At 40.1% G+C, this 25,271-nt stretch overlaps 1 protein-coding gene across 1 annotated transcript in view; it reads right to left on the bottom strand.

Moving 5' to 3' along the window:
• itpr2 (inositol 1,4,5-trisphosphate receptor, type 2) overlaps positions 1 to 25,271 on the bottom strand; it is a 93,645-nt gene that overhangs the window by 34,078 nt on the left and 34,296 nt on the right. Inside the window, exons 31-38 of the mRNA XM_026927126.3 lie at positions 24,193 to 24,444; positions 23,144 to 23,269; positions 22,918 to 23,046; positions 22,637 to 22,757; positions 21,238 to 21,419; positions 20,826 to 20,968; positions 19,380 to 19,488; positions 1,947 to 2,049 (exon numbers count right to left, since the gene is read on the bottom strand). Of these exons, the coding sequence (XP_026782927.2) occupies positions 1,947 to 2,049; positions 19,380 to 19,488; positions 20,826 to 20,968; positions 21,238 to 21,419; positions 22,637 to 22,757; positions 22,918 to 23,046; positions 23,144 to 23,269; positions 24,193 to 24,444 (1,165 nt within the window). The remainder of the gene's footprint in view (positions 1 to 1,946; positions 2,050 to 19,379; positions 19,489 to 20,825; positions 20,969 to 21,237; positions 21,420 to 22,636; positions 22,758 to 22,917; positions 23,047 to 23,143; positions 23,270 to 24,192; positions 24,445 to 25,271) is intronic.

Here is a 25,271-nt window from a genome sequence, read left to right as displayed (position 1 = left end):
CTGTAGCACTGCATTTTGTAGACATATGGAAATACACACATGGATAAATGATAAATTTATTACCTTACCCCCTGTGCCAGTAGAGTCTCTAATATGCTGCCTAGTCTCATGTTATGATTGATTGTTAAAAAAAAGGGGGGGGGGACTGACTAGGATACAAATGTAGCAAATGTAATAATGTATTTCAAGTTAGGTTTCTAGTTAACTCTATGTTTACACTAGCAACTGATAAGTCGCTCGTGTCGCTCGTTGGTGTGCACTGTCCAGCTTTTTTTTTTTTTTTTTTTTTTTAAGTTCCAATGAGAAACAGAATTAAATATATACACTTTCTAAAGCTAACTAGTTAAACGCAAATAAAATAATGCATTGACCGGCTCGAAAATTGACTGTAGGATTTACGTGTTAAGTGCTAGGCTGCGTATAAGCTTCATTGGCATATTACCAGAAAATATGTACTAGCTACGTACACTAACCAGAGGTACCAACAATACTCCACTACTTGCTTCCAAGCTTTATTTTTTATTCATAATGCTTCTATACACATTTAATGAGAGGTCATATATAACAAGAACAGATGAAACCATGGTTATAAGTTTCTTCTTTTTTTTGCACATCACACAGTAAAAACTATTTGCAGGTAAGGACTAAAGTTGTGAGTGGGAAACTGAGGAAATGTTGGCCTACACGTGCCATATGACTGGTCCGAGGAATCATTCGAGCCAGTCTTTGTTTTTGTCACTTTCATGTGTCATATCTAATTTGCATAGAATTGAGAACTGAATTTCTCACTTGCCACTGTTGCTGAAATTGCAGTTATGCGTCACACATGAATAGAAAATTAATTGTCACCTGTCACTTTGTTACTTGCGATGTGGAATGTAGGGAAAGTGCAATAACACTGACTAAAGGAAATGAATAAGCTTATGGTCAATATCCTCTTCTAACAAAGTTTTTAATGTATGTAATGTCATATTTTAGCCCTTATCAAAAACTCAGCAAGTCATTGGCCAACAATTCGACTTTGAGATGAAGTCTTCACATCACATGTAAAGGATGGAAAGGTCTTTATAGTGTCTTTATTTTTTATTTATGTACTATAACTTCAATGTGACTAGTATAGCAGAAGAGTTAATTAATTAACTCTTTAGCACTACTTTTTACCACTGGAATTTTTTCCACATACCTGCATGTTCCTGATTCTGAAAAGATTGTTTGTCGTGCATGCACGCTAACAAATCCGCCTAGTAAAAAGCATTCTAACGACAAGCAGATCTGCCATGAGGGGTCTGTGTGTAGAGCAGCAGGCAGTGACATTCTGATGCACACACTACAGCATCAAGGTGCATCACAATGAGGAGCAGAAATGTTTCCTCTTTTTCTGGTTGTACACCAGGCAACTATGAATAAAAACAAATCTAAAAACCTGGACTCAAAATCTGCTTGTTCCAGATGCCCTGGCTACTGATTTGTCCACCCCTGATACATGTAATTATACATGTACACACCGATATAATTAATAGCACTCTCAGCTACTTATTGAAGCTTTCAACAATGAATCCATGTGATCATTCGATTGCAGCCATCACCCCCTGCATTAGGTTTTAAATAAATATGAGTCACACATGTCCTTGTACAATTCTTAGGTGTGCAGAATCAATAGCCTGCTCTGAAATGGGCTGTATGAGAATCTGAAACCATCACACATCCCTTGTGACAAAAGTCACTATCACAGTCCTCTAATGACACATGAATCAGCGCACATCAGCCTACAGCATCGTTCTAAAGAAGTGTTGCAGGAAACTCAATGGTCCTCAGTAACCATTATACCTTATACCGTATATTACCTTATGTTATAACTATATACTTTTTTTTTTAATTTATAGGCATAATAGCAATAGTGTTGTTCTAGTGTCAGAAGCATGTGTGTGTTCATGGAGGTCCTATACCTCCAGGGGATGATCCTCCACCACTGCCATACTCCAGAGCCTTGGAGTGGAGTCGATGGTTGCCGAAGTAGTGCGTCAACAGAGTCTTCCTCAATGCATTGCCCTACATGGAAGGCATGTTTTCAGATCAATGACAGCAGTGATATTCATTACAATAAATAAGCACAAATTCAAGATATTTAATATGCAAGTAAAACCCTATTTCATCTTGAACTTGCTTACTGCTAATCATTCTGAATCATTATATTCTAATACAACATTTTAATGGCTTCTTACTGAAGAAGTCCAACAGATAAAGGTTGCAAGTTCAAATCCCAGCTACTGTTGGACCCTTGAGCAATGGCCTTATAGTTACATGATTATACTGGATTCTGCCTCACTTCTTCCTCATGTCTACCAAATGAATAAATGTAAATAAATGCAGAAATTGATTTTCTCTGCATAACACATGGCACTGGTGTGTGGTGTGAAGAAGTATTATTAGCTATTTGAGAGGCATGTCTGTTCCAGAATCGTACCCACAGCCTGAGAATATTCTCTAAGCTAGCTGGCTTTAAGTTGTACTCTGTGGCCAAACTGTTAGCGCATACTGTGCATTCTGCTGAGCTGAATTAAAACAGATGATCACAGTGTAACCATAACAGAGAAAGGCAACAAATTTGCTACAGATCATATAAAGCATGATATAAAAATAATATGCATCCCAATTTGATTTAATGTACTACACTAAATTGCTAGTTTATAAGTTAGAGACCCAAACATTCAAACACAAATTATAAACCATGCAACTTTAATGTGTGGTACAAATCAACCGGGACAGCATTTCTAGCATCACAAAGTGTTCAACTGAGTGTTGTACCACATAAAACAAGTGACCTGAGCGACAATATCACAGAATAGTTCTTAAACTGTCTGAAAATCACCGGTGCTCACAAAGTTCATCCATCCATGATTCGAAGAAGGCAGAGAAATAAAACCTTGAATTTCAGCATAAAAATACATGGATATAACTAAGTATTTCAGCAGATCAAATGGCAAAAAGTGACATGCTCAAAAATACCCAGAACGTTTAAAGACAACTGGACAGACAAGTATGCATTCAAAACAGATCTCTCATCTCTCAAGTCTGTGGTGTTCTTCAGAAGTGGTACCATAAAGTGCCACTATGAAAAAAACATAACCACTTCAAACTAATGTGTGTTATTTATAGCTATGACTATCAATAATGGGTAAGCATTTAAAGGTACCTGTTGTTGCTATTCAGTCATGTTATTTGCTTATATGAATAAAAATTGGGTAAAAAATGTCATTTGCTTATCCAGATCTTTGTAAGCAAAGAGGTTGTATGGAGCTAAACCTTGACAGATTTTAGCTGACTACTTCCTGCCCTAGTGTATGTCTGTGGAGGAGATGGCTAAATTTGTTTCAGATGTGCAGCAAGAGTCTGGTGTGACTGTGCCTTTCTTTTCCCGACCTAAAGGGGCGGACACACTAGATTTTCAGCATGTGAAATTTCTTCAGAGACCGTTGCGAATATGTGCGGCAACCGGATATGACATCATGCGCCAAGGTGTTGTTTTTTTTTTTATCCACACATCATGGATTCTGACGTGCTTGCACTGTTATTGTTGCGATGGCGACAAATGCGTCTGCAAAGGAGAAGGCGGTGGGTTCACCCTATCACCCTATCAAAGTTAAAATATACCATCTGTTCCTGTATGCAGCGACTCTGCAATCCAGGCAGCTTCTCTCTTGATGTTGATTTTATGTTCTTTTAATGCTGTGTTGTATAAAACAGGATGGTGCCACACCGCTATAATCAGTGCTTCCTCCATCTTGGATTTTCTGAAGCGGTCACACTGTGACGTGTCGATCTTCTATTGGTCACACGTCTTCACATGATATGCATTTGCAGGTCAGATTTCACCAAACTTGAACGCAGTGAAATGTGAAACTTCTTCGGAAGAGCTCGCGTTTACAGTCTCCAGCATTTGAATGTGTATGAAGTTAATGGAACGAATGTGTATGAAGTTAATGGAACGAAAAGTGTAGTGTGACTGCCCCTTAAGAGACCACAGCCCTGCCCATTTGGTTTCTACTGGTTCACAAGACTGTGGTTCATGAAATCACAGGTCTATGCTCTCGGCATGAAGCAAAGGTTACCACTACTAGAAACAAATGCGTGTCTTTCATGTGCTGCGTCCTTTCCCCTTCAGTTATTTGGCTTTTCCACTGGGCGAATTTTACTCATGCCTGGTCTCATTGCTGCTTTAGTTGATAAAGCAGAAAACCTTCATTTTCAGGAGGTTCCCATATCACCATAGCAAGGGGCAAAAATGGTAAATGCTGTTATATAGCATTTGTACTAATGCTGTACAAACCATGAATTGAATGCTTCCAGGAACAAGACTGAGTTTTTACTGCTTCACATATATATGAAGGTTCGAAGTTTGATTTTCTGTCCCTAGAATTCTGTGTCTATCTCGTCATAAGCACACAAGATAAAAAAGCGTATTCATGTAAGAGAGCATTTTATGTAACTCATAAACTGTCGTAACTGTACCAATTATACCCCAAGTACAAGGAAAGCTTTGGGCAGACAGAAGGATGAGAGGGCACAACGAAGACTGAACATGCGACGGATGCCTGCCACTTATTTCTGCTTCCCTGAGGGAGAGGTGACAAAACGTGCCGGTGAAAAAGATAGAGAACGAGTCAGGTGGGGGAGGTGAAGCGGCAAAGGGAGAGTGGGAGGGAGAGGGAGAGAGAGAGAGAGAGAGAGAGAGAGAGAGAGAGAGAGCGAGAGAGAGAAAGAGAGAGTTACATAACACCTGGTGGTAACTTGCTGGGAGACCATGAGGAAGGCATGCAGAAAAAGCAGAGAGGTATTGATTCACCCCCTCTCCCTTACATCCTCAAATCACTCACTCACTCACAGTTTTCTCTCCTATATGGTTTGTGGCGACCACTTTAGACATGTACCTATCTATTCGCGGTTGCGTAATGGTAGGTAGAGCAGTGAGGGTCTGGCAAGTGGTGCTCTACAGAGGTGTCGGAAGGAGTGACAGACCCCTTCAGGAGACAGTCAGCATGTTATGATGAAGACCAGTGGGGTGAACCTGGTGTGAATAGTTAAAGGAGCATGCGCTGTGAAGACCGGGACCCTAAATACTATGCAAATATACACACATCAGAACTAGATGCAGCAAAAGCCTGTGAAGTTGCAAAGCAGCGTGTCATTTTTTTCTGTGTCTCTCTCCAACAAGCACATGCCACTGATGTTCTCTCAGTCTCTCAGTAAACACTGAGTCTCATCAGCAGTCTGTACAGACACACGTCTGCTTCCACTGTCTGGACGAGTCCAGACAAACGCACGTACACACACACACACACACACACACATATATATATATATATATGTATATATGCGTAGGTTTTTATATATATATATATATATATATATATATATATATATATATATATATATATATATAAAAACCCACGCATACAGAGATAAGCCCTCATTGGGGTGAGACATTTATCCAAATACCTTTTCTGCATTTGTTTAGATTGACTGTCGATTGAAGCTGGTTTACTGTTTTACTAGCAAAAGCAACTAATGGAGGAAGTTTGGCAAAGTGAACCTCCAGATGCTGCAGTTTCTCTTGTGCTCCTGCAGAAAATTTTCAGTGGAGATAGAAAGACAGGGGGGAAAAAAAGAAAGAAAAACGTAGATAAAGGTAGCCGTGCCAGCCTGACTCATCTGTCTGGTGCTGCATGGAGGGAAAAAAAAAAAAAACCTCCACTCAGGTAAAGTGAGGACAGAGGGAGAGAGAGAAAGAGAGATAGCCAATAGACCGAGAGAGGCTTGGGTGTTAAGATGTGCGTGGGCACGCCACACTGCGGCTAGCCTGGCTGAGCCTCAGACAACACTGCCCAATCCTACACACCCCGCTATCTGTAAACACCTGAGAGATGAATATATAGAGAGAAGCACGTATGGAGGCAGCTGGTGTGCTGAACCGGTTGAGCCCAGTCTGGGGTCAGCACTGATCCCTACGGCAAAGCCTGGTGTCGCACAGAATTATAAATTACAGCCCAACTGACCCCAAAGCCTACACCTTCTAAACCTCATAAAGCACAGGGACAGATATGAAGACAGAAAGCAGTCAACCTTACTCACTTACTTCCATTATTAACAGCTGAAACATTGTAAATGTCATAGAAGGTACTGATATCGTTCCAAATTAGTCACCTTGCCAGTCCTCTTTCACCTCTCTCATATTTCACCAACTAGTCTGATCTTATGTCTAGATCTTATGCCAAATCCATGCCTATGAGTCAGTACAAATATCATTGTACATATGGAACAATTTTATATTCATATACATTAGTTCAAAGTGCAGTGCTTTCAACAATATACTACGGTAAAGGCTTTGATTTTTGTAATTATATTTACAAAACGTTGCGAAAACCTTTTCCCGTCATGGAGTATTTTTCACCCTATCGGCAGGAGATCCCATCTGTGTCCGGAAGCCAAGGGAGCAAAATCAGTAAGAGGGATGACAGACTCTCTCTGTCTGTCTGTCTGTCTCTCTCTCTCTCTCTCTCTCCTGTCAATCACAGAGACACTAGCCAATTATAGGTGAATGTGAGCTCATGTCTGTGGAAGAGGGCAGATAGCACTTTCCTCTGAGTGTGCTAAAAAAAACAAAAGCTGTAACGTTTATAAAAAAAAAAAAAAAAAAAAAAAAAAAAAAAGTGGAAAGAGTGAAGGGGCAGAATAATGGCCTGGGAATTGCAGCCTGAACTGAAATATTTTTGTCTTTTGTCTTTTGCATGTATTTCAACTAAAGTTCTAAAATTTCAGTGTCTGGTTAACCCCCAAAAGTGAGAAGACTGAAAATTGCAGGCAACATTCCATTCCAAGCTGCGGACATTTTAAAAGCCAGTATGTACTCAATTGATTATCCTTATTTCTATTTCACTCGGGCATGTAACTATCCAACAACTTGACATTCACTGTGTGAGGAAAACACACTCAGCTAGCTAGGTTTTAGAAATCTTTAGACTGACTGCACCTAGCATTGAGTTAAACTGCTTCCTTACCCAACATGATCTTAGCAGTAAAATAGCCTAGGCAAGATTAGAAAGTGCATTCCCTTGTTCCAATATAGTTCAATCAAGTTGAAATATGTTACAGGCAGAAAAACCCAATTTTACCAAAACAGATTTTTGTCTTTTTGACTGTTTCAGCCAGGAACAGCCAGAGCACATCTGATGGATTTTCCCAAACCACCACACATACAGTATATAGAATGCTCCAGAATTGAACAACTCTTGGATCACACTATCTGGAAACACATGCAAACTTGGGGCTATCCTTCTTTCCTTATACTGGTATTCGTGACTTGGTTGTGCAGGTTTTCCCTCTACAACATCAGGAGGATCAGGCTATCTTTACCTACAGAGGCCACTCAGGTGTTTATTCAATTTCAATACGACTAGTGATGGAACAACTGCAACTCACTCATGGCTGGTCTGCCCCTGTGTTACATCCGACAAGTAATCCAGAATGAAGCTGCAAGTTTTCAATCTCTCGAAGCTCTCCCACATTACCCATTGCAGCGTTCCCGCCACTAGCTTGCTGTAGTGGCATGCATCATGTTTAAAACACTGACGCTAATCAAAAATGGACCAGTCCCACCTATATGAACGCACTTACCAAACCCTGCTCTCCACCACGCTCCCCTTGTATGTCCCAACTCGACCCTGCATCCCCCATAATACAAGGAAGACCTGCAACAAGACTCTTCTCTGTACTGGCACCCAGGTGGTGGAATGAACTTCCCCAGGCTGTCTGAACAGCTGAGTCACTGTCTGTCTTCAAGTGAAGACTGAAGATCCACCTGTTCACTAAGCATTTAAATGAGCACTAATTAAAAAAACCTTTACTTGTGTGTTTTACTTGCTGCACTGGCTCTTCTCTAACAGGGTTTTAATTTAACAGTATCCTAACCTATTTGTACTAGAGGATATGTTTTTGATGAAAACTACAAAGTATGTCTATACATTGCTCTAAATAAAGACGTCTGCTATATGCTGTAAATATAAATGTAAATGTAGAACTCGGGCACAGCAACATCCAGTGGGTTTTCCCGGACCCCCACACATTTGCAAAATATACGGTGTCCCAAAAGCCTCCACATATAGGAGAAATTAACACTTTTTACAAAATGTAACTTTATTTACAAAACATCCTCTACATGATTGCCGTTTCTTGGTAAACCCACACAGAGTAGTCTCTCCCACTCATGATGAGCTCGTGTTAACATCGGGTGTTATGCATGCAATTGCATGTCCATCACAAACTTGCGGCAGCTTCCTGATCCAGCCATGAGAACGATTTCAATATATTCGTCTTTTGCCAAAGGCATTCTTAAACTCTATCTGAAAAAACTATAAAATATAAACTAAGTATGAAAAAATTTGAAAGACATTTTGCTAAAAAAGTAATTAATTTACCCTGTTTATGAAGACTTTTGGGACACCCTGTATAATAAGTATTAAACTGATTATATTCAATATACGAAAAAACATGTAAATAAATCAGTGTGCCTTCTCAGAAGACTCTGAACAGATGTCAGCTGTGCGTCAGTGTTAAGCACGTGAGTTTCCGAGTACCTCATGCAATGGCCAATTAGCTGGCACGTTGCTTAACAACATCCTTCCATGCTGCTGAGATCTGCTCCAGCGCCCCCATCAACCCAGAGCACATCTAATAAGTTGTTTTACAGCATGAGCTTTTAAAAGGATTGCAAAAGTGTAACTTAAAAAAAGTAAAAAAAAAAATAATGTAGGTAGAAAAAAAAAAACCACAACCTTGGCATGTGAACTGCTGCATTAAACACCGAATAGCATTTTATGATAACATGATGTATAATTATATTCTTATAATTACAAGTATTATAGCGTTTCCACACATCCTCTTGATGCTGATGATAGTACTAGAAATTTGTGAATGCTGCCTTCTTGGCTTTTGCTGTGGTGAAACAGATTTAGGAAGAAAAATCAATAAATTTCAAAACCCCATAGGCCTGTCTAGGCATGAAGGTGACAGCAACACATCTTATATAACACAAACGGGGAAACAGAATGAAAAAGGACATGTGCAACAAAGCAAGAAAGAGAGAGGGTATTGGTTGTCTGGGGAGGAAAACCATCCAGGCTTAGCATTGAAATCACCCATTTTCCATCTCTCTTTTTCTTTCTCTCACCATAAAGCGAAGACCTGAGGAGGCTCATGTCTTTATTTGCACTCCTGTAAGTATCCACCCTATCCAGTGGCCTGACTGTTCTCCTATAGACCAGGCCAGTGATGCCCCACCCAACACGGCAGTAGTGTTTTAGGATGGTTGCCCTCATAAACAGTGCCAGCAGCAGCAAACAAATTAGTCTTGCATGTGAGAGCAATCTGCAGTCCTGTTGATTTTTAAACTTGCCCAAGACAAACAGCAGCTGAGCGTAAACAACCTCTCTGACCCAGGTCTATTTCGGAAGCCGCACATGTGACCGGATAACATGGTTAAGGAGCTCAGAGAGAGGCCTGACAGTGAAAAGAGCCCTCTTTCGCATTCATACACACCAACAACATGCAGCACAGACACAAGTAAATCCACAATGAACAATAATAATAATAATAGTATATGAGAACAGAATCAAGTTATTATGATTCAATGTCCAGTTTCTGTAATGTCCACTGCATTAATGCAGAAACACTGAATAAACTAGCACCACCTTCCTGCCCTGCACCACTCAGGATAATGATAAATCTAAGTGTCCCTGAATTCCAAAGATCAAAGTAAACACTCTGCACTTTCAGAGGAGCACATGGTCAGCAAATGTCCTCTGAGAAGTTCCCGTTTGTCCTCACGATGGAGCAGGAGAGTGGCATGGCGAATGAAGAACTTGTTCAAGACTTATAAGTTGAGTATAAGTCTGAGGAAGAAGACAGATGAGTTGTGAAGACTCCCTCTCCTTCCCACACACACACACACACACACACACACACACACACACACACACACACACACACACTTGGCGAGGGGCTCAGATCTCTGCACCACCTTAATTGCTGTATTTATCGCAAGCTAAGGGAAATATTTTTCATCTTCAGCATAAAGAGTAAAGTCACCTGCTGAAGTGATGCCAGTTAGTATTAGTCACTGGCTACATGAATAACATTTGGGACACAGGGAAGTCTATTTTTTCCCCTCATTTCCATACTAAGATGAAAACATAATGACCTAAATGCAACTGAAGACAAAACCATGGAGTGATTTACAAACAATCTTTTATTACCACTAAGAGTTCTTCAAAGTTGCACTAAAGGGTCCTTGCAAATAGCTTCTTCTTAAATCCTATCCAAAAACCTCCTGGAAGGTTGGAGACATTTCAAGTTCTTCTATATTCTTAGGTTTGCACATCTGGGCTTCCTTCTTTAATTCAGACCACAGGATTTTAAAACAGTTCAAATCAATAGTGTGAGATGGGCAAGATACCCATTTTGTTATTAGAATTCTTTTGTGGTTATTATTTTCTTAACCTCCTGGCAGAGACAACCAGGGTTTGGGCAGAAATATCTTGGTAGCAGAATACAGCAGCTCCTGGACCATCGGCCACTACACAACCGCTAAGCACCAAGGAGCCACCTCCATATTTTATAGTGGATATCAGATTACATTTACAACATATGCAGTCCCATGCAAGGACGTGTCTCATGTGACAAGACATATTTCCACTTCCAAGAAAAGTTCTGACACAGCAAATTGTGCATTTATTGGCCCTGATTGTGTTTAAAGGAAAGATGTTTTCCGAAGGATCACAATTCCCATACGTAACTGGGAACAAAATCAGCCATGCTGTCCGGGTGGGTGGGATGGCATTATTCCATCCCCTGTCAATCAGAGCGACACTAGTCTATCGTGGGCAGAAGAGGCCAGTTAGCACTTCCCTCTGAGTGTGTTCAGATGCCAAGTGAGGTAGCACAAGCAGCTGTTTGAAAAGATGTGGTGGCTGGCTTCACATGTCTTGGGGGAAGCACGTGCTAGCCTTTACCATCCCTTGTTTGTAAGTGTCATGTGATATAGAGCTGGCTAGTGGGTTGGAACTGGAAAATTTGGAGAAAATGGGGCAAACATTACATGATATTATATATATATATATATATATATATATATATATATATATATATATATATATATATATATATATATATATATATATTCTTTTTTTTTTTTTTTTTAAATATTCATTAGTGTCAAAGTCAATTACAGCGAACATATTTTTGTGAGCTCTTAAATGGCCTAAGGCTATTATGTTTAACGTATTGTTATAAGTGCATCCATTCTCTTATTTGATTATGTTTTTAGGTTGGCTAACCATATTCATTTTTTGTTTCAAAATGAAAATAGTAATCATTTATATACCACAGCTTCTTTACTGTAGCAGAGAAGAAGAAATCATACAGGCTTAATCCTCCGCCTCAGTCTCCCACCTCTCTTGTCCTCGCTCTCCATCAACTTCTGTTTTGGGCAATACATTTCTGTATTTGGAGTCAGTCACTATATCAAAGGCCAATTAACACCAGACACTTTCTGAAGCATTTTAAATCCACTTCACATGCAGCAGATGTGCACCCATTTTAATTTCTGTGAGTCATAATCATATGCCCTGTTGCATTTGTTTTACATTCTGTCTCTAAGTTTATAAAGTGGCATTTAAGTCCCACACCTTCATTTTCTATATGCTGTGAATATTATTTAGAATAATATAATTATAATTATAATGTCGCTGTGATTATACAGCCTAACGATGTAAAGTTTATACTGTTTTTTTATAGATTTGTGCATGTTTTTCTGCTTACCGCGGTTTTAAAGAGTAGTTACTGAGTTACTAAAGCCTTCCTGTCAGCTTGAACCAGTCTGACCATTCTCCTCTGACCTCTCTGATCAACAGGCGTTTCAGCCTGCAGACCTTCCGCTCACTGGATGTATTTTGTTGTTCACACCATTCTGACTGTTGTGCATGAAAATCCCACACCAGCTGTTTCTGAAATACTCAAACCAGCCCGTCTGGGATCAACAACCACACGTCGATCATCACATTTTTTCCCCATTCTGATATTTGACGTTAACATTACCTGAAGCTATTGTCCTGTATCTGTGTGATTACTTAACTTGATTACATGATTGTGAACATCTTGATCGGTTACATGTGGAAGTACCGTAGAATGTCTAGTGTTCTTAAATGATGTGTGTGTGTGCACGTGTGTGCATGTGTGCCTCTATGTTTGGATGTGTGTGAGGGTTTAGGAGTGTGACAGTGGTAATCTGTAAAGCTGCTTTGCCTGAGTGCAGTGGTGTGAAACTTGCTAGTGAGAGGAAAATTAAGAGACAGAGAGATAGAGAGAGACAGAGAGAGAGAGAGAGAGAGAGAGAGAGAGAGAGAGAGAGAGGACAGGGTGTTATATAACAGGCTTCTCTTTCCTTTGTCAAATAGGAGATGTCTATTTACACACACATGACACAAACCACATGGTAATGTGACACAGTCCACCCATGGGGCATGACTGGCTCAACAGACCTGTGTGACACACACATGCACAGACATCTTGTACGTCAACTACTCATAAAGAAATTTTTTTCTGTTTGTTTTGTAATAAGTACCAATGGTAGGAAGCATATGTAAGCTGAGAAAGAAAACACAACAGCAGTGAGAGCTTGTGAATGCTTTGGGAGACTGACAGAAACTGGATGTGTGACAGGTTTTCACAGGTACGCTCTGAAACTCTCCACTTCTCACTAGGGCTGAATGGATACCATCATTTAGATAAGCAACTGCTTAATGTACTTTTAACAGTAGTTTTAATGGGAACTGCTTTTTGCCTTTATTCGAGTAGACATAAATCTACTTTTGCTGCATTTCATTCCTTTCTGTTCTTCCATGACATTTTTGCTGTGGCTGAATCTCCAATGGCATGCACATACAGCACAGCATTTCCAACACCCTGGATAGCGCACAAGTACTAAGCAGGAAGTCATTTGCGATTTGGCCAACTGTGTGCTGGTGGGGCATAAATAATATGCTTTATGAAGAGATCAAGCGGCTTTATTGATATGTTAACCTGAAAAATGGCAGAAACATTCATTTTCAGGTTAAATATCCTTCCAATCAGACACACCTGCACACACCCACTAACAATCTCCTATTAAATCTCAATTAACCCCTTTATATTACTTATCAAATCATGTTCCATCATACCGACTGTGTCAAAAGCACATTTAATGTGTCAAATACACACACACACACTATATATATATATATATATATATATATATATATATATATATATATATATATATATATATATATATATATATCTCACACATACACACACAGTATACAACAGAAGTGAGTACACCCCTGTGCAATACCACTTAAATGTCAAATGATTCAAAATTGTATCACCTTACAGTAATTACTTCTAAGTTGAACAGTGGGGTATTTAGATTTACTATACTAAAAATACAGGCCCCACAGTAGGAAAGTGATGCAACAACCCCTTTCATTACTGAGTTTTAAATCTTTTATTTTTTTAATACTTCATACATCCACCTTTATTTTTGATGACGCACTGAATCCCCCTCAGCATGGAGGACACCAGTGTTGCACAAATTTCTGGAGAGATGTTCTGCCATTCACAAGACAACTTTTTCCCAGCTACTTTTTGCTAGAGGGGTTGTGTTGCCCTACCTTTCTCTTTAAAATACCCCAAAGTTGTTCTGTTGGATTCAAGTCAGGCAACATACTTGGCCAGGTCATAGTTTTCACTTTTTTCTTCTTTAGAAACTCTTGCGTGATTTTGGCAGTTTGCTTTGGATCACTGTCATGCTGGAATATTCCTCTTCTTCCATGTTTCTGGAGACTGGGAGTCATCTTGTCATCCAGTATTTTGGTATATCCACAGGCATTCATGGTGTCATCTATAAATGTTATCTCCCCAACACCTTTTGCATGCATGCAGCCCCTATCATCACACTCCCACCTCCGTGCTTCACTGTCGGAACTATGCGTTCACTGTGGTAGTCCTGGCCAGGTCCACACCAAACATGCTGGACCCCATCTGAGCCAAATTTATCTTTGTCTCATCTGACCAAAGAATGTGCTCACAATATTCATTAGGCTTCTTTTCATGTTCTTTAGCAAAGTTTAATCTTGCAGTTTTGATGAAGAGCATGTAAGGGTTTTTTTTTTCTCTTGGATGCTGTCCATAGAGATTGATGTTATGCAATGTCCTTCGCACTCTCTGAGCTGTCACAGAAACTCAAATTTCCATTGATAACCCCTCTGCCAAGACTGAAGCACTTGCCCATCTGTTTTTCAGAGCTAGAGTGTGCAAGTAGTGCACTGTCCATGGCGTCATTTTAGGAGGACGGCTACCGCGGCTCTGATTAGTGGTACTATGATTCGTTCTATACCTCCTAATTACTGCTGCAACTGTGTTTCGACTGATTTTCAGTTGGTCACCAATCTTTCTGTATCCATTTCCATCTTTGTGAAGCCTCACAATCAGATTTTTCAGTTCCACTGGCAATTCTCTTACATGTGGAGCCTTGACGCAGACACGTAGATAGACACAGCCCACAGGCCCAAAATTGAGAAAGTTCTGGTGTTCACAGGTCATATGTTCATGCAATTAGGCTAATTGGAAATCACAGGTACTCAATTTTGTTTCAGTGATCACAGGTTTTTTAACTTGTGTGTCAGTGATCACAGGTGTATTCATCTTTGTTGCACTGAGTTTCTAACTTGGGGCCTGTATTTTCAATATAGTCTTTCAAAAGCTTTCTCAAACCAAGATTGTAAAGAATTTCAAATACATATACACACACACAGATAATATATTATATATGTATATATATATGTATATATATATATATATATATATATATATATATATATATAATATAATATATATATATGCACACACACACCCATACTGTGTGAGCAAATACCCAGTGCAATGCAAAATTAGCTAATGTGATGGACTGATTTATACTACTGCACCTCCCGTTTCCAAAATGCTATATGACATATATTGATCTTCAGGGGAAAATAGCAGCAGTGACATCTGAAGCATGCACGCAGGCGCACACACACAAACACACACTAAGCTGCACATGCGTATCCTCTCGAATAAATGCAGTCTTTAGACCAATTATATCTACTTATGAGTCATGACCTGCTGCTTGGCAACCAAGTCATTAGAGAGAGACAGAATGAGAGAGAGAGAGAGAGAGAGAGAGAGAGACAGAGACAGAGAGACAGAATGAGACATGAAGGATCTTGCTAGATTTTTGATAAAAGAGGTGTATTAAGAGCCATAGAGTGATAGTCACTGAGAGACAAAGACAGACAGAAAGACAGAGAGAGACAGAATTTTGCTAGATTTTTATAAAAGAGGTGTATTAGGAGCAAGAGAGTGATAATGAGAGTGCTATAAATTCACCAAGAGACAAACATAAGGGTGATGAGGTGAGAGCTAAGGGAGAGAGTAAAGGGTGAGAGAGCACACCGGGGAGAGAGGGAGAGAGAGAGAGAGAGAGAGAGAGAGAGAGAGAGAGAGAACGTGATTGGCCACGTGAGGCCGGCTCAGACACTGCGGGCTGGTTACATAAACACACCCCCTGCTCTGTCTCCTCATGAACTCAGCAGACGGCGCTCCCATCCAAGCTCTTTCCTCGCTGCAGTGCAATGTTTCCTCCCTCCCTCCCGCGCTTTCTCACGTGGCTCCTCACATGCTTTTGCTCTCCCTGCCTCCATATCTCTCTCTTTCTCTCTCACACACACACACACACACACACACACACACACACACACACACACACACAAACATCCACAGTCCATGGGGAGCCTGGAGTCAGAGCTGCACAGGTCTGCATGAGACTGCAGCACCACACTGACAGCAGTGAGGACACGGAACACACTTCACAAAAGTGCTGATATAACACACACACAGACACACACAGACACACACACACAGAGACGAATTTTTCTCTTGCAAAAACACAGCTAAATTAAACCCATGTGAATATTCTTGCCAAGCCTCTCAAAGTGTGGAGGTCTAGGATGATGTTTCACCCTGCGCCTCATGTTTCAGGCAGATTTGTCCTAATTAATCCTGCTCTAATTGACTCGTCGCTAATTGGCTGTTCTCTAAAGATGACCTCAGGGCGGTTGTGAAAGAACAGCAAAAGAAAAGCTTCATTTCTGCTGTGTCAAAGCTTCACGAAGCCCTGATCCCACAGTCTCTCCTTCACACCTCTCGCTCATTCCTCTCCGATTCTTTTTGTGGCTGCAGTCAGCGCTCTGCAGTATTGATTTGTAGTAGAGGCAGTTTGGTGCACCCCCTCCTCTCTCTCACTGTCTCTGTTCTCACGGCGAGCGCGTCCTCGCGTGCCTCTGCCTTATGTAAGAGCGCTCAGTGCTCTGTCCACTGAATACTGATTAGCTGTCTGGAGCTCCCAACTCGCCGCACTCAGCCATCCGGAGCCAGCAGCACCATGGAGGGCTGAGCACTGAGCTTAGCTCATTTATCTCCCAAGCACGCACACACACAGATACACAGACACACACACACACACACACACACACACACACACACACACACACACACATTTACACTCTCCTCTCTCAGCCTGAAGAGCTGAACGGGTCAACAGGTTTAAAAGTGACACTGAAGTTTGGGTGTTTCTCTAGGGCCCTCTCCTGGTGACTGAACCCTGATAAAAAATTTTCCAGACTCCCTTAGGAGCACTCAAGTCTGACTCATCAGACACGGTCTTCACTGTTTCCCCAACACAATATAGCTCACTTCTACTGCACTAAACATATTGCCAATGCCAGCTCCAGGCTGTAGAAAAGGTAAAGGGATAAGGTAAGACAATATTTTTTACATGCTGTGTGCCACATGGCTGTAGTCATTACCGATCCATGGGGTAAAATAATGAAAACCACACTTTTTAATACATTTTCAATCTGTCCATACCACACAGATTCAGCAAGGTACACTGGCATTAGTTTATATGTGATAAAAACACACAAAGTTTGCTTGTTTTTGTTGCTGTTACAAAATGTACTAAGGTGTATGTGTCATTTAAGACATATGAACATAAAAAATGTCACTTCACTAAAGGTCTACTGTATAATAACCTCGTATAGTGATCTGTTAGGTATTATATACTTTTATAAACACTGGACTTGAGTGCAATTTAAGAAAATAAAGATGTGCGTTATAGCGCGTTATAACCTGCAGTGCAGATATTATACCATGTCTCGTGCATTTGTTCATAAAATGTTCTTATAAATAAATATATATTTAAAAAAATACCACAGCGATGTTGAATTCTCGATTCTGATTAGTCGGGAGGTGTTGATAAATTTTCTTGAATTCTCGATTCTGATTATTCAGGAGGTGTTTTCTACAACAGCACAGATCAGACAGTAATTCCAGCCGTAACGATTTATATTGTTGCTATAGTAACAGCTAATTCACAGGGACTTGTATGGCAGATACTCCACATAATCTAAGCCTTATAATAAAAAGCGTGTTGTTATTTAACAAAGAAAACATACAATTGCTGATATGGTGAAGTTTTCTGTAATGAAACATTTCTTTAATATTTATGGAAAGAGGCTCAGGTGTGACTGCTTCCTAACAGTGGTACCAACATTCAGTAAGTTTTTCACTACAGGAAAGTCTTCAGGACAGACGACATTTGGGTTACTCTGTAACATCACGAGCTGGATGTCTTTTTTTTTTTATCATCTTAAATTCACGTGTGGGGTAAAAAAAAAAAAAAAAAAAAAAAGAGGTTGGTGATGGAACAAACAAGTTGGTTTGAGTTGATAGCTACTAATGTAACTAATGTTAGTGATAACAGGAACTAACCCATCTCAAAATTGTTCCACAACACTTAACATAATTAGGAAAATAATCCCGTTGTTGATTATTGTCCTAAAACGGCACATCCCGAAGTGTTCTACTCTCTACTTATTTAACCAGATACTGTAATGTCATATAAACATTATAAAGCATTATGCACAAAAATATAACTAAGGTAATATTACACATTGTAAGATGCTGCGCATGCTATATCGCATGCTGTAAATGCATTTATAAAGCATTATGAATGCAGGATTCATAAGAAATGTTAATCGAATTTCTGGACCAGTCAGATCAGATTGTGATTGTGTTTAGACATTCTGATATAGGGAATTTGTCACATGAACAACAAAGAGGAAACCTAGCATGAAAGTACATCAAGGTACAACCTTACTGAAGGAACAGACATGGCATAAGCGAGCCTCTTCAGTTTTTGTCAGTTTTGTCTGCACCCTGTCTGGTGTCCTAAGCTACCGAGCATACACACACCAGATTTGTTGCAATATCTACCAATGTAGTCATGTGAGTAAATGTAGCACTGTCTGAATGAACATATCTGATCTGTTCTGCTTTAAAGTTTTTAACTCTTCTGTGTATTGTGGGCATTTTGACAATGTACTTCTTCAAATTTTATTATACAATAACCTCAAAGGCCACTACTTCAGATAGCAATGGACATAAATAACCTGTCCATCCGAAAACCACTTAGCATACAAAATATACACTACTTTAATAGTATCACCTGTACACTTGCTCATTCATGTGACTATCCAATCAGCTCATCACTTGGCAGCAGCGCAATGCAGGAAATCATGCAGATAAAGGTAATAGCTTCAGGTAATTTTCACATCAAAACATCAGAATGGGGACAGAACCTCTCTTTTGCTGTTGTAGCTCATCTAAGTCAAAGTCTGATGCATTTCGTGTTTTGAGGTGTTTTTCTGTTCACCATGGTTGTAAAGAGTGGTTATTTGAGTTATAATAGCCTTCCTGTCAGCTCAGAACAGTCTAGCCATTCTCCTCTAACCGCTCTCATCAACAACAAGTTTCCGCCCGCAGGACTGCTACTCACTGGATGTTTATTGTTTTTCACGCCATTATAAAACCCCAGGAGATCAGCAGTTTCTGAAATACTCAAATCAACCCCTCTAGCACCAACACCAATGCCCCGGTCAAAGTCACTAAGTAACAAAGTCAAAGATCACATTTTTCCCCATTCTGATGTTTGATGTGAATATTACCTAAAGCTTTTGACCTGTATCTGCATGATTTTCTGCATTGGACTGCTGCCACATGAAAGCCAGACTGCAGAATTCTATGAATGTTCCTAATAAAGTGGGCGGTGAGGGTAGATGTTTTGAAAACCACTTTATAACACATTGCTGTTAATTTGTTTAATATGATTGAACCAAGCGTCTCTCACTGACCTGGTCATCAAAAGTCTCCTTCTTGTCCAGCATTTCGCGGAGCGTCTGCAGAATCTTGATACACAACTTCTCTTCCTTATCCATCAGCTTCTTTGTGTGCTTTATCAGCCTATAAGCATACAGAGCTCAGTTAAGAAAGTTTTACCATTCAAAAGTTTCTTTCCATTTTATGTGGGAAAAGACATGGCATCCAGGACACATGTTTCAGAAAATCTTAAAATATCTCAGATGCATGTATTCTTTATTGACCTTACATGAGAAAGTAACAGGTTAGTCATAGTGGTGCAGCGGGAGGACTGCATGCTGTGGCTTTCAGAATGACTCATGCAGGCTTGAGTGCTTATGCAATAGTACAGACCAATCAGGCTGACACACACACGCAGGTAAGTGCTGAACACCTAATGCAAGATCGGAAGTCATTCATGGCAGAGCCCAATTCAGCGCCCACTCAAAAAACGAACAACACTTCGGCCTGCCCCGGGTCACACCTCTACACCTCTCTGAAATAGCATCTTGCCTCTGACCCATCTGCCACATCTTCATGGTTTCGTTTACCAGGTACAAATGTTGACTTCATAGGGATGTACAAATCAGTAGCCCAGATATATGGAACAAGCAGATTTTGTGTCTAGGCTATTGGTTCATATTCACAGTTGCCTGCTGGACAAGTAGGTATACTAATCAGAAAAAAAAATAAACCTCCTTCCTGTTGTCTTTTTGGTAAAGTCAGTAGGAAGCAGTGTGCTTAACCCTATTATGAGTCACTGTAACTATAGCACATGCTTCAGAATTCCAGCACATGCTGCACAACACACATCGGCAGATGTGCAATATGCCTATCCATAGAATGTTTTTCACAAGGTGGAATAATGAGCATGGACGGATGACAGATGAACATTTCAGAATCAGAAACACATCGGTATGTGGAAACGCTGACAAAATCGAGTTTTATTTATATCAATCTCCTTCTTATTACACAGTGTCACCTCGTGGTTAAACATGTCGAGAGCAAACGAAGATGCTAGTTAGACTGGAATATAATTTTTAAAACAGAACATCACAGTGTACACCGGAAACATTTGCCAACGACATGCTGATTTTTTTGACGAGGCTGCAAACAATGGAGGTTTTTTTAGAAATTCTGTTAGAAGAGGATGATTATGATGAATTTTTCATTACTTAGTCCATATTAATGCACTTAAGTAGTTAACAAGCTCCTGTATGTTATTATGTTATGTTAACTACTAATTTCTTTTTTTTTTTTAGCCTAGACAGTTAGATTTCCGGGCAAAACATGGAACTAGACTGCACATTAGAGCTTTCATCTGCTCAGTGGGCTAGCTAATGAATTTATGATTTGTCCACCCCTGCTTAATGTAGATGTACACAGCATTTATTTGATTAAATAGTAAATTGGACTGAAAGAGAGTGTGTGTGTGTTCGTACTTGGTCATGAAGGCTCCAGTCTCACAGCGCAGTCGTGCTGGCTCGGGGAACAACAGCTCTGGACTATGCAGAATGTCAACCAATACAGAGAACTCGGCCTGCACCAGTGGACTGAACCGCTCTTTTAGATACTGCACTACCCCCTAACACACACACACACACACACACACACACGCACACACACACGCACGGACACAGACACACAGCAGGTCACAGAACAGGTGGTGCTATCACTTACACAAGTAGCTCAGTTTCTGAGATCACAAAATAAGATGATTTTGGACAAGATTGTCTACTTTGTTTTAAATTATTACAAGATGATGTGACACCCAGAAACTTTTAACCCAAAATCTGCTTTTAATACTTGAAGCCAGAGCTTTTATACAGAATGTGACAGAGTGACGCAGGGTACCTGCAGTTTTTCAATGATGTTCTTGTAGTCCGGCGTCCCCAGCATTTCTTTGCGAGGTCGAGTACGAGCTGATAGCCTCCAGTCTTTGGCAGCACGCTGTACCATGTTGGTGTGTGTCTTCTGAGACAGAAAGTTCACCTGACCGTCCAGATCTACTGGTAGAGCTAAGTTCCGGCTCTTAGCTGTGAAGAAATAAATAAATAAATAAATAAAATGCTTTTCTCATTCATTCATTCATCCATTCATCCATCCATCTACCCATCAATAAGAACTTTATCCGGCTCAGGGAAGTGGTGGATTCAGAGCCTATCCCAGGAACAATGAGCTCAAGGCCGGAATACACCCCGGATGAGATGCCAGTACATCGCACACACACATTCACATCTAGGGACGATTTAGAGTATCCAATCCAACTATCGGCATGTTTTGAAGAGGTGGGAGGAAACCCACGCAGGAGAACAATGTGAAATAACACGGACAGTAATCCGAGCTCAGGATCAAACCCCGGAGCTGTGAAATGCCAGTGCTACCCACTGCCCTCATAAAATGCTTTATTTAGGAGAAAATTACTTATATTCCATTCTGGTGATGTAATTGCTACCTGGTGACCTCATCTGCTGAGCCAGCATTGCAGAAAAAGTGCATGTGTGACCTAACAAAACCATGTGCACTCAATTTTCTTTCAAAATCTCATCAATGTAAAATTGTTTAAAAAAATTAAGGGTTTTGTGGATTATACTTACTTGATGTGATATTTTTTAACAAAAAGCAATTAAACTTGAAGGTAATGCTTTACTGAGGTTAGTGAGAATCAAATAGAAGCTTTAGAAAGAAAAAATAAATGTTTTACACAGTATTTAAGCAACAGATTCATGGCTATTGATTTGAATGACTACACAAATGATGTTCTTTGTTGGTCAGGCTGGCTGCTGTTACTTCTACAATTCTTAAACTAAGAAAATATTTAAGAATCATTCAAGTTGATGTTCATCTTTTGGCTGCTCCCGTTAGGGGACGCCACAGCAGATCACTGGTCCGCGTATTTGATTTGGCACAGTTTTTACACCAGATGCCCTTCCTGACGCAACTCTCCCCAATTTTATCCGGGCTTGGGACTGGCAATTAGGGCGCACTGTTGCACGCAACCCCTGCCTGGGAATCGAACCCAAGCCGCAGCGGTGAGAGCCCCGAAGGCTTAACCACTAGTCCTCCAGGGATGCCATTTAAGAATTATTGAAGTAAAGGCATGAATATAGGTAATAAACAAAAGAAGAATGCCTCACATGATGTAAGCAGTGGAACTTCCAGGCTTACACACCAGCAACCACTTGATATACTAATAGATTAGTATGCTCAATTTGTTTGTAAGACTGCACTGCTCCAAGCTGTGATAACTCACCCACATCAGCGAGGGTCTTGATGCAGGCCTCGATGTTCGTCTTCTGCAGAGCACTGATCCAAGTGCAGGTACAGACTCTGAGGGTGGACTGCAGCAGACGTACGAACGTGCCTTGATGTGTCTGAAACAGAAAAATGAACCATGTGACTGGCGAGAGTGGTTAAAATTGATGTAGTGTTTGCAGAGCAAGGACACACGTGGTTGACAGCATGACAAAAAGACGATAAGGTGCAAAGTGTAGGAGCAAGTTTCTCAAAAAGAGCAGTGTGTGTGCTTTATACCTGCAGATTGGCCGTGCTGACAGAAAACTGAGAACCAAAGAAGCCTTTGACGATGGCTATGATGACTTCAGTGACATATTTCTCCAGCACGGGGTCAGCTCTATTTCTGTCTGTGGTGCCACTGCACACCTGAAAAAAAGTGTGTACACACACCCCACGTGATCCAATGTATTACATCTACAAAAAGACAGCACAGGTTCCTTTTAAGCCATGCTGGTGTCCTTACTCTGGCCATGTCTACCAGGAAGTTTTCAAACAGGTTCCAGATGTGGTTGCTAGTGTATATTTCCTTCATCTCCACCTCTGTGTCCACGTAGCAGTGGTTCACAAAATTCACGTAGGCAATTTTCACCTGCAGAGGGCGACAAGCAGAGAAGCTGGCTGATTTCATATAGCCGTGTGTGTATAAAGATGGGATTCCAGAACAAATTTCACTATTGAAATCTTTCTTTGCTAAATTTTTGTTAAATGACCCCTGTCTCTTTATGTAGTACAACATCAGGCTGCTTATGGTATGTCTTACATTGATATTTTTTAATAAGATGCCTTATTTGTTTTAAATCTTTTAATACAGTAAATGTCTTCATAGGCCAAAATGAGCTAAAAAGTCCTGCCAGAATAACAAGAGTCTCTGTAATGCTGATTTTCTTTGTACTCATGTACATAGCATATTGTATTGCATTGTAGTGCATTGTGTTGCATTACACTACAATGTACACACATTAACTCTTCCTGCTTATTAGGATGCAATTTCTTTTTTCTTAACTGAATCTCTAATCTTTTTGTCTCTATTTATGCATTTGTACTGGATTGCTTTCTTTCAAGTCATTAATATGAAATATGAGTTTCACACAATTTTCATTAAATTCATGTAATTGAAATAAAGAAGCAATTTAAACTCGACAACATTATCAGTATATACAATTGCAGTAACACACACCACTTAGACTATGTGAAGCCTATAAATTACAGTTCACATTACTGAGTGTGCTTATACAAAAATGCATTACAAACTTAGGATCTGTTGTAGAATATGAAATTTTTTCTGAACTGGATTACTGTGAATACCACATTTCTTGTCTAAGCTCCTTCAAACGATTTAAAATAAATCCTTTTGTATCCAGTTCAATAAAAATTTCACAGTATGGTGTTGTCAAATGGCAGGTTTTATCCAAGCACACACAACTGCACAAGCCTCAAAAACACAGCCCTGACCTGTCAATAACCCTGTATACACTGACTCGCAGAGGGCTGCGTGTAAGAGAGCTTGCTTACTTCAGGGATGCAGTCCTCATGAGTCACCACCTTGACGATATCATCAAGCGGCAGCAGTGAATTGCATTTGATCTCAGTGTAGACGTTCTTGCCCTCAGTGCAGGCAGCCAGCAGCTCCACCAGGTTGTTGTGGTAGGCCAGAGCACCGTTCTCATCACTGCGCTCCGCCTCTGAGTTCATCAGCTGCAGCAGCGTGGGGAATGACGCCCGGTCATTGTATAACACTAGGACCTCCTCACCTGCATTCACCAGCTACAGACACACACACACACACACACACAGGGGTTCTTTATAAGGACCTTCCATTGACATTATGATTACTGTATGTAACTAATCCTAACCTTAACCTCAGTAACCAGAAGAAAATATTTTAGCTTTCTTAGCTATTCAAATGAAATACATGTAAACACAGAGCAAAAATTCTGATAGCTATTTAAATTTACAAGCTTCTTATATAGGTCATAAAACAAAATCTTCCATTGGCACAGTTTTTCATTATTTCTTTGTGATGTGACCTGGCAAAAAAAAAATTGCCTAAAATATTATCTCTAAGACCCTAGAAATAGTTGTAGCTCAGCATTTAGCCTTATACTTGCATAGGAATAACATTCATGAAATCTTTCATTCAGGATTTAGGCCTCATCACTGTCCTAAGACAGCATTGGTTAAAGTGGTAAATGACCTAGTCTAGACCTCTGATCAGAGTTGTGTCTCCTTGCTTGTGTTTCTTAATGCAGGTTTTTATACCATAGACGATAAAATGTTGTTGAAGTTAAGGGAACTGTTCTCTCAGGTCTTATGTGACTGATCGTTATCAGTTTTTAGATGTAAATGGAGACTTACATCATGTGCACTGGTGAAAAACTTTGGCATAATTATTGACTCCAGTCTCTCATTTGAAGCTCATGTAGATAATATTACTAGAATAGCCTTTTCATCTCAGACATATTGCTAAGAGAAGAAATATAATATCATTATAAGATGCAGAAAAAATAGTTCATCCTCTTGTTACCTCTAGGTTGGACTACGGTAATGCCTTGCTGTCTGGATGTTCCAATAAGTGCATAAACAAGCTCCAG

This window comes from Pangasianodon hypophthalmus, chromosome 6 (genome assembly GCF_027358585.1).
Source record: "Pangasianodon hypophthalmus isolate fPanHyp1 chromosome 6, fPanHyp1.pri, whole genome shotgun sequence".
Lineage (NCBI taxonomy): Eukaryota > Metazoa > Chordata > Actinopteri > Siluriformes > Pangasiidae > Pangasianodon > Pangasianodon hypophthalmus.
This window is presented reverse-complemented; position numbering and strand designations above follow the sequence as displayed.